The sequence below is a fragment of the Periplaneta americana genome, chromosome 10 (genome assembly GCF_040183065.1).
Source record: "Periplaneta americana isolate PAMFEO1 chromosome 10, P.americana_PAMFEO1_priV1, whole genome shotgun sequence".
NCBI classification, from domain to species: Eukaryota; Metazoa; Arthropoda; class Insecta; order Blattodea; family Blattidae; genus Periplaneta; species Periplaneta americana.
This window is the reverse complement of record NC_091126.1, coordinates 74814064-74829676: the sequence shown is the minus strand read 5'-3', so window position 1 is coordinate 74829676 and position 15613 is coordinate 74814064. Positions and strand designations below refer to the sequence as shown.

The 15613-nt window shown below is 35.3% G+C and overlaps 1 protein-coding gene across 4 annotated transcripts in view; it reads right to left on the bottom strand.

Annotated features, from left to right (window-relative positions):
* Positions 1 to 7719: 7719 nt before the first annotated feature.
* The window catches only part of LOC138707785 (solute carrier family 41 member 1-like), a 64315-nt gene continuing 56421 nt past the window's right edge, over positions 7720 to 15613 (bottom strand). For all 4 annotated transcript variants that reach the window (XM_069837693.1, XM_069837695.1, XM_069837694.1 and 1 more), the window contains exons 7-11: positions 14875 to 15080; positions 11836 to 11984; positions 11179 to 11367; positions 8556 to 8587; positions 7720 to 8034 (exon numbers count right to left, since the gene is read on the bottom strand). In XM_069837693.1, coding sequence (XP_069693794.1) covers positions 11188 to 11367; positions 11836 to 11984; positions 14875 to 15080 — 535 coding nt within the window. In that variant the 3' untranslated portion in view covers positions 7720 to 8034; positions 8556 to 8587; positions 11179 to 11187. The remainder of the gene's footprint in view (positions 8035 to 8555; positions 8588 to 11178; positions 11368 to 11835; positions 11985 to 14874; positions 15081 to 15613) is intronic.

The following is a 15613-nucleotide window of genomic DNA, read 5'->3' as shown; positions in this document are numbered from 1 at the left end:
GATCTCCACTTACGAAGTTTATAAGTACGTTGTGAAGGAACTCACGTTTGCGGATACTTTCGTCTCTCTTCAATTTCTTGTAAGCTTTCTTTCTCACTTAATGTTCCACAATACAAATTTTCTGCATTACATTGAAAGACATTGCACCTTCTTTCTTTACCAAACACTAACACTCACAAATAATGTCACACTGAAGGCAACACGCGACCAGTACATCTGCACTCCATCGAACTAGGCTGTTATGGTGGGATTCCCTGTCATATCCTCCCACAACATTCGTGACCTTGTGTGCGCGGCTGGGGACTCCACCGCTAGTTGTATCTTGCACTATTCTTTCAACTGACATATTAGTCAGCCCGGCTTTTTAAATTGGTACACAATGCTACTGTGCGCAGTATTACAGAGAACATTAGCACACACTTGCAGTATAGATTCAAAGGGCCATATTCATAAACCAGTGTTAGTGATATGATACGATATGAATCCTGTTTAGCACGCTCGTAGCCCTGGCTAGCGAAATGTCTATGCATAGCACCCATAAGCTTTAACATAAAAGAGTATTTGTCACAATCATCATAGTTCGTAAGAATCAATCACAAATTAGGAATAAAGCAAAACATTATATAATTTCTCGATTTAGATTAAGTAGAGTATCTTGTACTTTTTAAGGGAAGAGAAGTTAGGCCTAAAATTTTTAAGCACTGGTACAGTAATAATTTCATTCCTTCTTTTTTTAGAAGAGTTCCACTCTCGTATACATTATCAAATCTGCGTGCACATTTTTCACTAGGTTTACTTTGTCTACTTATTTTAACATAACTTTTTACGTCTCGGTAGGTTTTGAAATTATTCTTTTGGAGACAGCAAATTTCCTGTTCGTCGTAAAGAACCTTTGCCATTTAATATTGGCATGTGTCGGTTGAACTGAGGAAGGTGCAATGAAGTGAAGTGTGTCATTGGATTCAATTTCTTTAGTTTTATGGCATAACTTTCGTCTTCTGGGAAGGAATCGTTCAGCCTTCTGACGAAGCTCGGGAATAATTTCGTCCGAAGCTTTAACAACAATACCAGAAATCGTCTCTAAAAGTGTTTGTAGATTTTTCTGTTCACAGTGTACAGGTACACTTTGTATCAATCGCATCAGACTTTGAGAATGCTGGTTAAATGATGTGCTGCCATCTTCTTTCGTCTGTGTTGCTGAGATTTCGATCTCATCCTCGAGAGAAAGAACACTCTGTAATTCTATCTTCCTCTTCACTCAAATGCAAGCGTGAACATATTTCCTTTAATCAGATAATCAACACATGTGCAAGTAAATTCGTGCACGCAGACTTTGCATTCTGGATATGCTAGCGGGCATCCATTGCACTAATCAGTACTAAAGATCACCATGTATTATCTTTTGATAAGTCTTTCGAGTCAACGTTCCATTTAAGGGCTTGAATTTGTCGAACCATGGAAGCTCCTACTTCCTCACTTCGTTTGTGAGTTTAAAGCAATTTTCTGCATTCTGAAAGTAGGTTTGTTTTTTGCTATCCATATCATTCTGTCAAACATAACGTCTCTAGTCAATCGAAGAAGTAATGAAATGATCTTGTCAACCCTTCTGTTCTTTTTTTTCCATCCATGTAGCAATATTCCAACTTCTTGTGTAAGGCTTCTAAATCTGTTCATGTTGAGACCTGTTTGGAGACGATAGCAGAAAGCCTACAGCGAAGAAAGGAGTGCTGATTTGCTGGTATCTGGGGGAAAAAAAATGAATAAATATGAATGAGTAAATATGATTTACCTTGGGCCATAACCAAGAAAGAAATTATATACCTTGGATCATAGCGGAAGAACGAATTGATTTACCCTGGACCATAGCCTTCTCACTTTCCTTCGTAGTGCAACATCATTATGATACTACTCAACCACTGGGTTACGCTATCATTGTGCGTGAAAATGACGAAGAAAATCGATCTGATATAATAAGGTAGGAAAGAATTTTGGTGTGCTGGGTAGCATAGCTTTCGCAGGGATCACATCGTGTCTCAAGAGTGGTGTATTACAATTCTGATGTTCTTTTCAATGATGTAACTAAGTACACTTTTTCTCCTGTGTGTGGTGTAGATCATAATTTGATGAAGATGACTGAATTTATCGTAACTCTTTTTTTTCCCTTTTCCTTCTGGAGGGATGTGGAACGTAAGAAATGTTGTCTTCCTATTGCTTCCGTCCTTAAAAAAAACATTTCGGTAAATGTTACTTATGTCCCGGCCATTACAAGAACTTGATAAAATACCTTCAAAATGCCTTGGATTTAAAGTATTGAGTAGAAGACAATTGATGTGATCACTGGGAGAGCTGTAAGCCCACCCAATCCGCCCAGTACTTATATACGAAAATCGTCGTGCGTGAATGAAGAATACCGCCATATTTCTTTAATGTAACAGTGGGTTTCAGTGTTGCCAACATATTAATAATATACACACCTAATCAAACTTTACCTAACCTTTCTCATATTACTACACACCTAATCAAACCTAACCTAACCTGTCACATAATACTACACACCTGTAGTAACATTCCTCACACTTAGTATCATTTCGTTTTCATGTATTGCTGGCTCTGCCAATCGTGTCGGTTTCCATCTGGTGGAAGTAGTTCGTACTAATACTACTAATTTGAAGAAGAAGCGATGGCGACTTTCATAATAATTACATTTTACATGTTTCATGATATACTAAATGTGTTAATGTAGTAACAGTTCTCTATATATGGTATAGTAAGATTTTAAATGTGTTGTGGTTGTGATAAAAGTATTGAAAATTGGTTTATAGCGCCACATTGGCAGTGACTAAAGTGTGCAATATTCGTTCAGTGGTCGGTGGATGCTCTACATTGACCAATATTTCAGAGTGAGACTGAGGAAACCTACATTTGTACATAAAAAATTATATTAATTTTAATGGTCCAGATATTTACACGAATTGATGACTAGCCTAAGCCTGCAGTAAGTAACACTATGTTTTGGTTTCCTATTTCTCGTGACAAAAAACCAGAATAAACTTATCTATGGAACAGGAATATTACTTCCCTTTCTTGGTTCTTCTGAACAATCAAATGCCATCAGAACTTTACACCACTTGAATTGCTTGTATTGAGCATACACAACACGAACCTCATGGAAAACAGAATGAAACACACTAATTAGAAAGGGAGGGAACTACAGTACACTCTTCAATATGACGTAGCTGCGACATTTACACCAGTTTCTTCTCAACTATACGTCATTGGATGGAACATGGCACTACGGCTGAGCTTGGAACTACAGCACTGTGTTGCCAAATGAGCAAGAGGCGAACAGCTGATTGACGTTTTATACAGAACTGTGATACATAAAATAAAGAAAAAATGAAGTAATTATCGCATATCCTTCGCATCTGACAAAATAATGTTACATTGAATAGTCACCACGCGGGAATGTAGCGTCACTGTAACATTGGCAACTCAGCCGTTGTTACAATAGCAACAGGCCTCTCTTGTTATTCCGATCACTGCGCTAATATCACGATCCATCTTTAAAAAAACACAGGTATAGCGCCATGCTTTCAGAATTTGAACAGATCAGAACATCGAAATGTATTTTTCCAATTTGTTGTTATTTTTTAGAGATGTCCCCACAGATTTTAAACCTAGAAATCTGTCAGAAGACATCCGTTATGATGAGAGGAAAAGCGCACTAAATTGCATATTGTTAAGTGATTATCGATACACTCTGTTATATTCTTTTAAATAAGTGTACCGATTTCTGCAGTTTGTTTTGTGGTATCTGTCACATTGAAATTCACATAAAGAACATAGGCCTACACAATCATCATCAGGTGTATATCTGAAGACATGCGTTATGTACACTCTGAATCAGATGTCTCAGATCAAGATCTTGACATCTATATTTCAGAGAACTACATATAATGCGGCCTATGTGGATCAAAAGATAAATATGATAACTACATACTACTCAATTTCAGAATAGAAAACATCAATACGAGTAGATGCAGTTTCGAAGGAAATATTAATATTTCTGTATACAGTTATTCAATTAATGACTTTATAATACCGGTATTTAAAAATAATAGGATAGATGATGCAAGTAGATGTACAAGAAAATATGACGATCAACATCAGTCTCTGTGTTTTATTTGTTGTATATATTCTTCATAGTCGTCATGACTAGTTCCTGCTTCCTGTCCATATCTAAAAATCTCGTCATTTCGTATTTTGGAGAGTATTGCTAAGTTCATTATTCATTAAATTTATTACTGTAACATACATTTACTTTGCAATATGTCGTACAAAACATCAGAAAATATATTTTTTTTTCCTGGAATGTAATAAAAAGAAATTTAAAGTGTTACTCGCACAGAAAACGAATGACCTCTTCACCAATTCAGTCATCAATATTGATGGAAACTTTACTGAACTGGTGAACTACTAGCTGAAGTACGCAATCTATAAGAAGATGGCCTGATATCAGAAAACTCTTTCAGAGAAAATGTTGTAAATTTTTACCCAACTGCAGCAAACTACATTGATAAATGATCACAACAGACATTTAGCGTATTTACAAAAATGGAATGGATTTCATTACAATCTTTCTCATATAGTTAGACTGCTGAAGTGAAGAAAATTCTTCCTCAAATTAACATATTGAAGTCTGCCTTTTGATGATTTTTTACTATGTTAAAAAGTACAAGTGAACAAGAAATGAATGAATGAATGAATGAATGAATGAATGAATGAATGAATGAATGACTGAATGCAACATTTCTAACAAAACCATAACTGAGAGATGGATTCTAACTTATTAACTCTCTGGACTGCTAAGAAGTGTAGTCTCCAAGCGTAGTCTCCCTAAAATTAATATTATCCTAAAAACACATTACAGAAATGTTTCATGCTCAGAATTATATGAGTTAATCTCCTAACACAGCAAATTTGTAGAAAAGATCCACTCATCAGAGAAGTACTAGGGTCTACTATTGCAGCAAGCACCAGTAGTCAAATACAACTTTCGGTTATTAGTGTTGACCTATTTAATTTATTACTGATACATAAGTACTGTACTACCGCAAATGTGATAACTTCACAAAATTTTCTAGTGTATCAGTGTTTTAGTTTAATGGAAGAGTCCCCTTTTCATCTTATCTAAAGTGAAAACAAACCGAAATTGTTATTAATATAAAAAAATTAGTATCACAAATACTTACTTACTTACTTATTGGCTTTTAAGGAACCCGGAGGTTCATTGCCGCCCTCACATAAGCCCGCCATTGATCCCTATCCTGAGCAAGATTAATCCAGTCTCTACCATCATATCCCACCTCCCTCAAATCCATTTTAATATTATCTTCCCATCCACGTCTCGGCCTTCCCAAAGGTCTTTTTCCTGCCGGGCTCCCAACTAACACTCTATATGCATTTCTGGATTCACCCATATGTGCTACATGTCCTGCCCATCTCAAGCGTCTGGATTTTATGTTCCTAATTAGGCCTATGTCAGGTGAAGAATACAATGCGTGCAGCTCTGTAACTTTCTCCATTCTCCTGTAACTTCATCCCTCTTAGCCCCAAATATTTTCCTGAGAACCTTATTCTTAAAAACCCTTAATCTCTGTTCCTCTCTCAAAGAGAGAGTCCAAGCTTCACAACCATATAGAACAACTGGTAATATAGCTGTTTTATAAATTCTAACTTTCAAATTTTTTGACAGCAGACTAGATGACAAAAGCTTCTCAACCGAATAATAACAGGCATTTCCCATATTTATTCTGCGTTTAATTTCCTCCTGAGTGTCATTTATATTTGTTACTGTTGCTCCAAGATATTTGATATATCACAAATAGCTAAATAAATTATGGAAGTTGAATTTATTTTTCAGTAATTCGTATCTTTTCTTATTGTTATTGTTATTCATCATCTTTTACAATATCCACCTCGCGTCAATGGAATTCCTTGTCACAAAGTATTAGGGGCTGCAAGACAATAAACACCTTTAAGAACAGCTTAAAAGATAACCTTATTAGCATTTCACTCCAATCATACTGATTTAAACTATCACTGACTACATTGTTACTTTTTTCTTTAGACATCATCCTGATTGTGCTGTATTTTAATTGTCTCGTAATAATCTCTTTCTATTATCTAATATTATTTGAAATATATTAACATTCTATGTATTTTAGTTTAATTCTGCTACACAGTTTATTTCAGTGTTTAATTAATAGTTCATAGTATTTTGTTGTTTAATTTGTAAATAACTTTTGTATACATGTAACTCTCATCTAAATCAAATTGTTGGATTCTTTGTAAGTTCATGCATATGTATATACACTTTTTGCTGGTTGAGTGGAAGAGAAGGCCTTACGGCCTTAACTCTGCCAGCTAAAATAAATCATTATTATATACAGGGACATTATTATGATGTGGGGAGAGAAAACAGCGGGTGACTAATGGCTCACTGCTAGCATGGTTTCAGGTGAGCACGTAACCATTTCTCCAGCACTTCAATACATAACAGTACTAACAATAAATGTTCAATAATTTTAACTTGCCATGCTCACAGTCATTGCTGAAAATGGCCCTCATTTGCCACCACAAACAACTAACATCTTCTGATAAACGAATGAACAACAGTCTGAAGTTCCACATCATTGATAGCCTCGATTTCTTCTTGTATATAGCCTGTTTCTTTAAATCTTTTAGCGAGTCTTTTAATTGTTTCGGCAGAAGGCACAGGTCTGTTTGGAAACTTTATTCGAAATTTACATCTTGTTTTCGCACATGACCTGCGTTTTATGTATATATACACATGTTCACGCAATGAGAATTGTTGGTAGGCATTACCTAAATACACAATAATCACTAAACTTTATACACTAACTTTGTACACTTGAAGAATCAAGACTTTTGTAACACGACTTATGACTACAGTAAATGCCATATGGCGACTGAGGATCTACTATGCCACACCTCTAACAGCCCACACATCGCAGACCGCGTAGGGAGCGGGCTGCCAGTAACCTGCTGTTTTCTCGCCTCACATCATAAAAATGTCTCTGACATGGCCATGTCATGAGCTAGTTAAGAGAAATTGCATTATATAACGATTTTTCAAATTGCAGTGGCTAATTTTTCAATCGTTTACTTTAATGATGCTGTATCGACTGTGCGGTTATCTTTTGTTGATGGAATTGCTGATAGCAAGATGGTATTTTGGCGAGATGAGGCCGAGGATTTGCCTTCACATTCACCTCACAGTTGGGAAAAATCTCGAAAAAAAAAATACTAGGTAATGATCCCGAGCTGGATTCGAATACACACAGGAGTGCACCCTCTGCTCACAAGTTCTTCTTGCTGCTATGTTGTGTTGAGTTTTAGTTTATAGGACGCTAAATGGGCTCTTTGTGCCTAAGTGCTTTAGTAGATATCAAAGCCCTTACAGAGATAGAAGATGAATAATGGAAAATGGAAAGAGAATGGCAGGGCAAACAAAATACTCGAAAGAAAATTCCCCACTGCCATTTTGTCCATTGCAAATTTCAGAGGGTGTGCTGGGGATCGAACCCCATTCCTTTGGATGATATATTATCAGTTAAGCAACTGAACTACGAGCGTTTCAAGTCATGAGATAATCTACTTCCTTTCAACATCAGATGAGAAGAAACAAACACAAAATTATAGAACATTTATTTAATTCAATAAGTGAACAAAATGTACAATTGCCCTGTCTTGAGCACGAAGGAACAATATGTATAACATCCTGAGCTACTCCTACAAACGAAAACCCTGAAGTTGAGACGCAGTTGCACGGGAAGGGATTCTTCAGCACTCATCTCCATATTCATCAACTACAACACCACAGATACTGCTACTAAGACATCAGGAATGTTCATGTAGGCTTATCTAATTCATAGTTAGGCAAATAAAAATAGATATCTCTTCTTATTAAGCAGTGTGGCAGTTGGTAGGCTCCTCAGTTCAATCTTGAACCTAGTAAGGGAAAGATTGTTTAACTTGAAGCAGATAGATTAATTAAAAAAAAAACACTACCTAAAACCAATGCTTCCACTAACATTGCAATTTTATAACAGAAATTCAATTAAAGGCACTTTATAAGGGGACATGTGAAGCTCAGTGGTATTTATGATATTATCCATTTGAACGTGAGGCAATCAGACTACAGCTCCTCTTATTGTATACGTATTTGTATGTTCCTTGAAAGACTGCTGAGAATTTGAATTTCTGGTACAGAAGGATAAGGAATGAAGTTTGGTTTTTCAAGACAGATGTTGGAGCTTACTCATAATTCAGTTATATTCCTCTTCTAATCAGGACAAACTTAACCAATACATCCTCTCAGATTAAAACAATACTATATGCATTTATTATAATAATTTCATAAATATAATGACAAATTCCAGCAAAAAAATAAAATATTTTAGTTTCACTTTCAAATTAATTGCTTCTTTTCTCATTTAAAAGCAATCCTGCTGCTTTTGACACTATCTCACCTTTACGAGTGTACAGGTGCAGAATCTGGTACCTGGAAGAAAATAATTGCTGTATGTAAGAAAGAATGTTCATATTAAAAATACAATGTACTGGAATCAATTTTACCCATGCAATTATAGCAAATTAAAGTGTCTATCTGTATAAAGTCCAGAGACTGTCTCCAGACTACAGTACTTGTATAGGGTGACCAGATTTTCAGACAAAAAAGTAGGATGCATTCTTGGAAGTGGTCTTGTAAAGAGTGACTTTTGGTTTTTGCTATTCGCCTTATACCTATATCATATATCTAAACTTCATACCAAAGCAGTAACCAGTTTAATATAATATAAATTTTCAAATATTTAGACCAATAACTATTGGATACAACTGCAACAAAGAAAATAATTTTTCAAGAATAAAAATATAATACATTTTGTTATGAGGAGGTGTAAATTGATGTTATGTTCTAAATAACCATTCTAGAAGACATATAAAGAGTTTTGGTGAAATTATATCTCCCTGCCCTACTCCTCTTTGCATCTGGAATTCCCTAACCTGGCTGTCCAATTGAATCAGTCAGAGCTAAAAGTAACTAAGTCACTTTTCACAGCTTTTCAGGAGAAGCAAAAAACATCCACTAATAACATAAATGTATATATTTTTTATATTGTAGAAGACAAAAGAATATTTAAAAGTCTTAGTTCCTTCTTTCACCATTCGATGCGCTTGAAATCCTTTGTTCAAATTGTTGGATAACCACAAACTGCATATTTTGACTTAGTTCCTTTTAGCTCCGACCGATTCAATTGTATGTTTGCAGTGGTGTTTCTATACTAGCGAAAATGTACAGAAACACCACTGCAAACATACAATAAGACAGTCAGGGTAGGGAATTCCAGATACAAAGAGGAGTAAGGCAGGGAGATATAATTTCACCAAAACTCTTTATATGCCTTCTAGAAGGGTTATTTAGAAATATTACAGAAGATTACGGTAACAACATAGATGGGACAAAACTATCAAATCTACGCTTCACAGATGATATCGTGCTCCTCACCAACACCAAAGAAGAGCTACAAGAGTACTTACGAGAATTAAGCGAACTTAGTGAAAAAGCGGGCCTAAAAATGAATTTACAGAAGACTAAGATCATAACATCATGTGGAAGAAATCATAGAACTAGCACCCAACAACCCAATAGAGTATGTGCAGGAAATTGTATACCTGGGCCAGAACATATCGTTCTCGAGAAGCACAAGCAAAGAAGTAGTGAGACGCATAGCGGCAGCATGGGCAAAATTTTGGACACTGAAATTTATATTGTTAGGAAAGTCATACAGCCTAGAGATTAAAAGACACGTCATGAATACGTGCATATTACCAGCACTAGTATACGGCTCACAAACATGGAGCACCACGAAGAGAGACAGAAACATGTTACAAGTATGCCAAAAAGCAGAATCGAAAGAAAGATACTAGGCGTCACATGGAGGGACAGAACGCGAAATGAGACTGTAAGAATAAAAACAAAAATAAATGATGCAGTAACTACCAGCAGAAACCTGAAATGGAGTTGGGCTGGCCACATCATGAGGCTAAACCCCAGCAGATGGACTCACAAAGCAACAGTCTGGGACCCCAGGTGCGGGCAAAGGAGTGTGGGGCATCAAAGGACACGTTGGGTCGACGATCTCAGGAAGACCTTTGGGAACCGATGGACAACAACTGCCAGAGAGAGGACAGTGTGGAAGCAAAGTATCAACACAGCATCACAGACCATCCCTCATTAAGACAACACACAGAAGAGTGCATCCAGAGGACCAGAGAGCAGCAAGGGAGAAACTAAAAGAACACGTGCAAAAAGTGTTACAACTTAAAGGAGACTCCTTCCCGGCATGGCTAACAGGGATCGCATTAACCAGCCGCTTTTCTAGGAAGAGGCCCATGCCCCAAGGGGACATTATGGGCTGAACCTGAACCTGATTTATTATTCATGCTCACTATTAAATATTTTCAACATGACTTAGAAAAATACACACACACACACACACACATACACACAATGTAGCTACTGTAGCACGATTATTCTTCAGCACTTTCTGGGAAACTACATAATTCTGATTTGAACATACTGCTTTCAACAACTGCCACTGTCCAAGAAGGAAGTCATACAAATCAACACAGCTATAATTCAGAGTGCACTTTGTGATCAACATAATATATATTTTAAAGTTTCTGCCTTCAGTCTAGATTTTTCAAACATTCGCTGCTGTTGTTTTCCTCTTCACTTACTTTCTCTAAGAGAATAGAAAACAGGACTTTTGCATAAAATTTTATTTCACAGGTCTTTTAGCAAAATAAAGTTAAAGAGCAAGATATTTATAGGGATTTGAAGCTTTTACGCAGGCCGCAAGATAAGAGGCTAAAAGAAAGGAGTATCATGCAAAAGCATGACACCTGGTCACCCTGGTGCTTAGTTTATGGTAACATTAACATTTTTATGCTGCTGTACATCATTTAATTTAATGTGCGTTTCGAAATCTGTCTTCAACTAATGGCTATCGTATATATTTTTTTAAATTTACAACTAAATATAATTTTAACGACTAATCAGTTATGAATGTAATAAAGTTATTCACTCACTTCGTTAATTCATGTGGGTAATTGTTTGTCTCCAACGAGATAAAGGAACTCGAATGTGATGCCCAGCAACACAATTCCTAGAAGATCACCGAGAGCAGTCAGATATGGTATTGTCGAATTGTCTGGATCTACTTTCCGTGACCAGAAGTAGTATGTTATTACATATGCCACATACAGGAGAATGGCAACCTGCAAATATAAATATATTACTCTTCTGTAGAAATACTAAAATATTTACAAAATGTGGTGCTACTAATAATAAGAAAGCAGGTATCACTTTAAAATGTATAATTCTTAATTAATATAAAAATAACAATACAAAATGACAAATGAATATGAATTCATATTATGTATTACTATGCACGTTTCTATCTAATTTCAATGTAAAACATTTGCATATCCTAAAAAAAATAATGACACTGTACCTAACTATTCTATTATTTTCTGAAAATGTTATTGGATGTGAATGAACTTTACTCACATTATCTTGAAACAAATAGGGAACAAATTGCTTACTTACAGAGAGGTTACGCTGAAATAAGAAAGTCTGTGTTAAATTAAAAAGAAGTTAGTTGCCACACAAAAAATTTAAGCTATAGAAATAAGGTTACATAGTCTGGTAAATTACGTTTCGGAAGTGACCATATTTCGTCTTACCTGAATCAAGGCAGCTGTGAGGTAGGAAGAGACAAATAAAGTTGTAAGAGAAGCGTTTCCTCCTTGAATGAATGTGATGGTAAACACAAATATTAAGTGACCTGGCACAACCATCACCATCAGAACACGCGCAGTAGTTGCGTTTTGTTCTGCAAAAGAATGTTTCAATAAGTAAGTTTTTAAAAAAATGTATACCAATTTATTTAGTTAAAGCATAAAATAATAACTCTGCTTTCGTAACATGACATGTATAAGCTCAATGAACAGAAATCGTAGCTGCACCTCCAAAATCCGCTATGTGTTTTTAGAAAGATTTTGCAGGGGAAAGAAAAAAGCATTGTCACTTCTGATTTCCTTGATTTTCAAATCTACTTTCAATATGATCGGGACGAAATTTAAATACAAACTGCTGAGCCATTTATACCAGAACCCACACTTTCTGAAGTCGAAAATGCGATAGAAAAGCTGAATAATTACAAGTCTCCAGGTATTGATCAAATTTCAGTAGAATTAATACAAGAGGGTGGAAGCGCATTATCTAGCGAAATTTATGAAGGTATTATTACTTACTTATTATTTGGGAAAAGGAAATTGTACCAGAACAATGGAGAGTCCATAATTGTTCCTATCTTTAAAAAGGGGGACAAGACTAACTTTAGTAACTTTCGAGGAATATCACTTTTGTTGACGTTGTACAAAATTTTGTCCAATATTCTTTCGAGAAGATTAACTCCACATGTAAATAGAATTATTGGGGATCATCAGTGTGGTTTTAGGTGTAATAGATCGATTATTGATTAGATTTTTTGTATTCCACAGATATTAGAGAAAAAACGAGAATATAAAGGTATAGTACATCAGTTATTCATAGATTTCAAAAAAGGCATATGACTCTGTTAAGAGAGAAGTTTTATATAATATTCTTATTGAATTTGATATTCCCAAGAAACTAGTTCGATTAATTAAAATGTGTCTCAGTGAAACGTACAGCAGAGTCCGTATAGGCCAGTTTCTGTCAGATGCTTTTCCAATTCACTGTGAGCTAAAGCAAGCAGAGGCACTATCACCTTTACTTTATAACCTTGCTCTAGAATATACCATTAGGAAAGTTCAGGATAAAAGATAGGGTTTAGAATTGAACGGGTTACATGGGCTCCTTGTTTATGCAGATGATGTGACTTTGTTAGGAGAAAATCCAGAAAACTATTAGGAAAAACACAGGAATTTTACTTGAAGCAAGTAAAGAGAGAGGTTTGGAAGTAAATCCCGAAAATACAAAGTATATGATTATGTCTCGTGACCAGAATATTGTATGAAATGGAAATCTAAAAATTGGAAGTTTGTCCTTTGAAGAGGTGAAAAAATTCAAATATTTTGGAGCAACAGTAACAAATATAAATGACACTCGAGAGGAAATTAAACGCAGAATAAGTGTGGGAAATGCCTGTTATTATTCGGTTAAGAAATTTCTGTCATCTAGTTTGCTTAAAAAAGAACTGAAAGTTAGAATTTATAAAACATTTATATTATTGGTTGTTCTGTATGGTTGTGAAACTTGGACTCTCACTTTGAGAGAGTAACAGAGATTAAGGATATTTGAGAATAAGGTGCTTAGGAAAATATTTGAAGCTAAGAGGGATGAAGTTACAGGAGAATGGAGAAAGTTACACAATGCAGGACTGCATGCATTTTATTTTTCACCTGACATAATTACGAACATTAAATCCAGACGTTTGAGATGGGCAGGGCATGTAGCACATATGGGTGAATTCAGAAATGCATATAGAGTGTTAGTTGGGAGGCCGGAGGGAATAAGACCTCTGGGAAGGCCGAGACATAGATGGGAGGATAATATAAAGATGGATTTGAAGAAGGTGAGATATGATGGTAGGAACTTGATTAATCTTGTTCAGGATAGGGACCGATGGTGGGCTTATGTGAGGACGGCAATGAACTTCCAGGTTCCTTAAAAGCCGTAAGTATAAGTACTTTCAGTATAATTTCAATCATTACAAAGAAAATAATGAAATTGTACCGAAAGTAGCTTTGAAAAATCAAGGGAATTAAAAGTGACAATACTTTTCTTTTCACCTGCAAAATCTTTTTAAAAACACATAGTGGATTTTGGAGACACAGTGACGAAATATCTGGCAGTTCTTTAATCAATTACTTTATCCACATTTCATTATCGAGGATTTTCACCTCCTGTATAGCCTAGATATATAGTTTGTTTTCCTTTGTTCTACACTAGGCAAACACACAGTGGGAATCACATTATGTGATATCTATGCAACACATATTGACAGCAGACTAACATCCATGCCATAGGCAGAATTCGATACTGTAATCGTAGGTTCTGTACAACATCAAAGTTGGTCTCAGCAATGATCTTCACCATAGTCATTCTAGTCACAGTTAATTTTGTAAAGCAATGTTCTGCTCTTGAGCGATGGTAGTTTAAGCATTAAACCTTCATTCCTCTCAAGTATACTTTTAACAGTCATCATCGATGGTGTAATGGTTATTATGCTTGCTATTTAATTTGTGCAGGTTCAAATTTGGCAGAAGGTGACGGATTTTTAAGAATGGTAAAAATCTTCTAGATCTTACTAAAGGCTTACTCCAAGAATGTTGTCTGTCTCCTACTTTATTCAATAGGGCAATTAAAGTCAAATTTTATTTCTATAAAACTTTTTAGAGTTAAAACGTTAAAAGTGTTACAATTTTTTTAAAAGTAATGTACCTTCATGACAGACAGGCTCCGTTTCAACACTAGTGTGGTGTCATCTTCAGTGTCCTTCGAACTACCATTTAAAAAATTGTAACACTTTTAACATTTTAATTCTAGAAAGTTTTATAGTTTTAATCATGTGTAAAAAAAAAAAAAACAAATTTTATTGTTCTTTAATGCTTATGTCATCAAAGTACAACAGGGTTTCTACTTGTAAAGTACACTCGGTAACAAACCTAAACTACTGTACCTACATCTAATGTTAGAAGTGACTTCTTTAACCCATTTAAAATTAATATTACACTTACGTTTTGAAATAAAGGCATCCAATGGATTTATACATATACGTGTCGACGGAGGCAATGTTCCCAACTCATTGTCTTTGTGGAGCTCAGTGGAGAGTCGACTGGCCTGGACTGAGACGAGATTTCCACCCACGCCATTGATGACTGGTTGGTATACTGCGAGATCCTTATATTTGGCCATCAAGATGTCCAAGATGAGGCCAGCAAACCTGCAGCAAGCATCACGTCAGTTACCTAAAAAGTGAACAAGACGTTCATATGCAATACTTCACAAAGGGAAGTTCTGTTTTGCAACATCGTAGGATTTCAAACTGTGAAAATTTTGCTATCCATATCATCAGATATTTATATCTTTATCATTTCTCTTAAATGTTTATAAATGACTATTTTCTTTCAGAAACTTTGTCACATCCCTAAAATAATTGCATTTAATTTTTCAACAGACATTTTAAAATTAATACATACCTAAATTATTATATTGTTATTTATAATTTAGTAAATGTCAACCTTCCTTCAGTGATCTCTCAAATTCAATTGTTACTTCTCTGAGCAAATATTGTCTTTAACAGTACGTGTCTTACATAAATGTATAAGTTTCCAACAAATATCTAATATTTACCTTTAGTGATGTTGCAATAGGCAGAACTGTCCCAGATATATATGACTCATTGTCAAATATATGGCGATTTATGTAAAATGACTGCATTTTCAACACTTGGATACAATTCCATACAATTTGTTT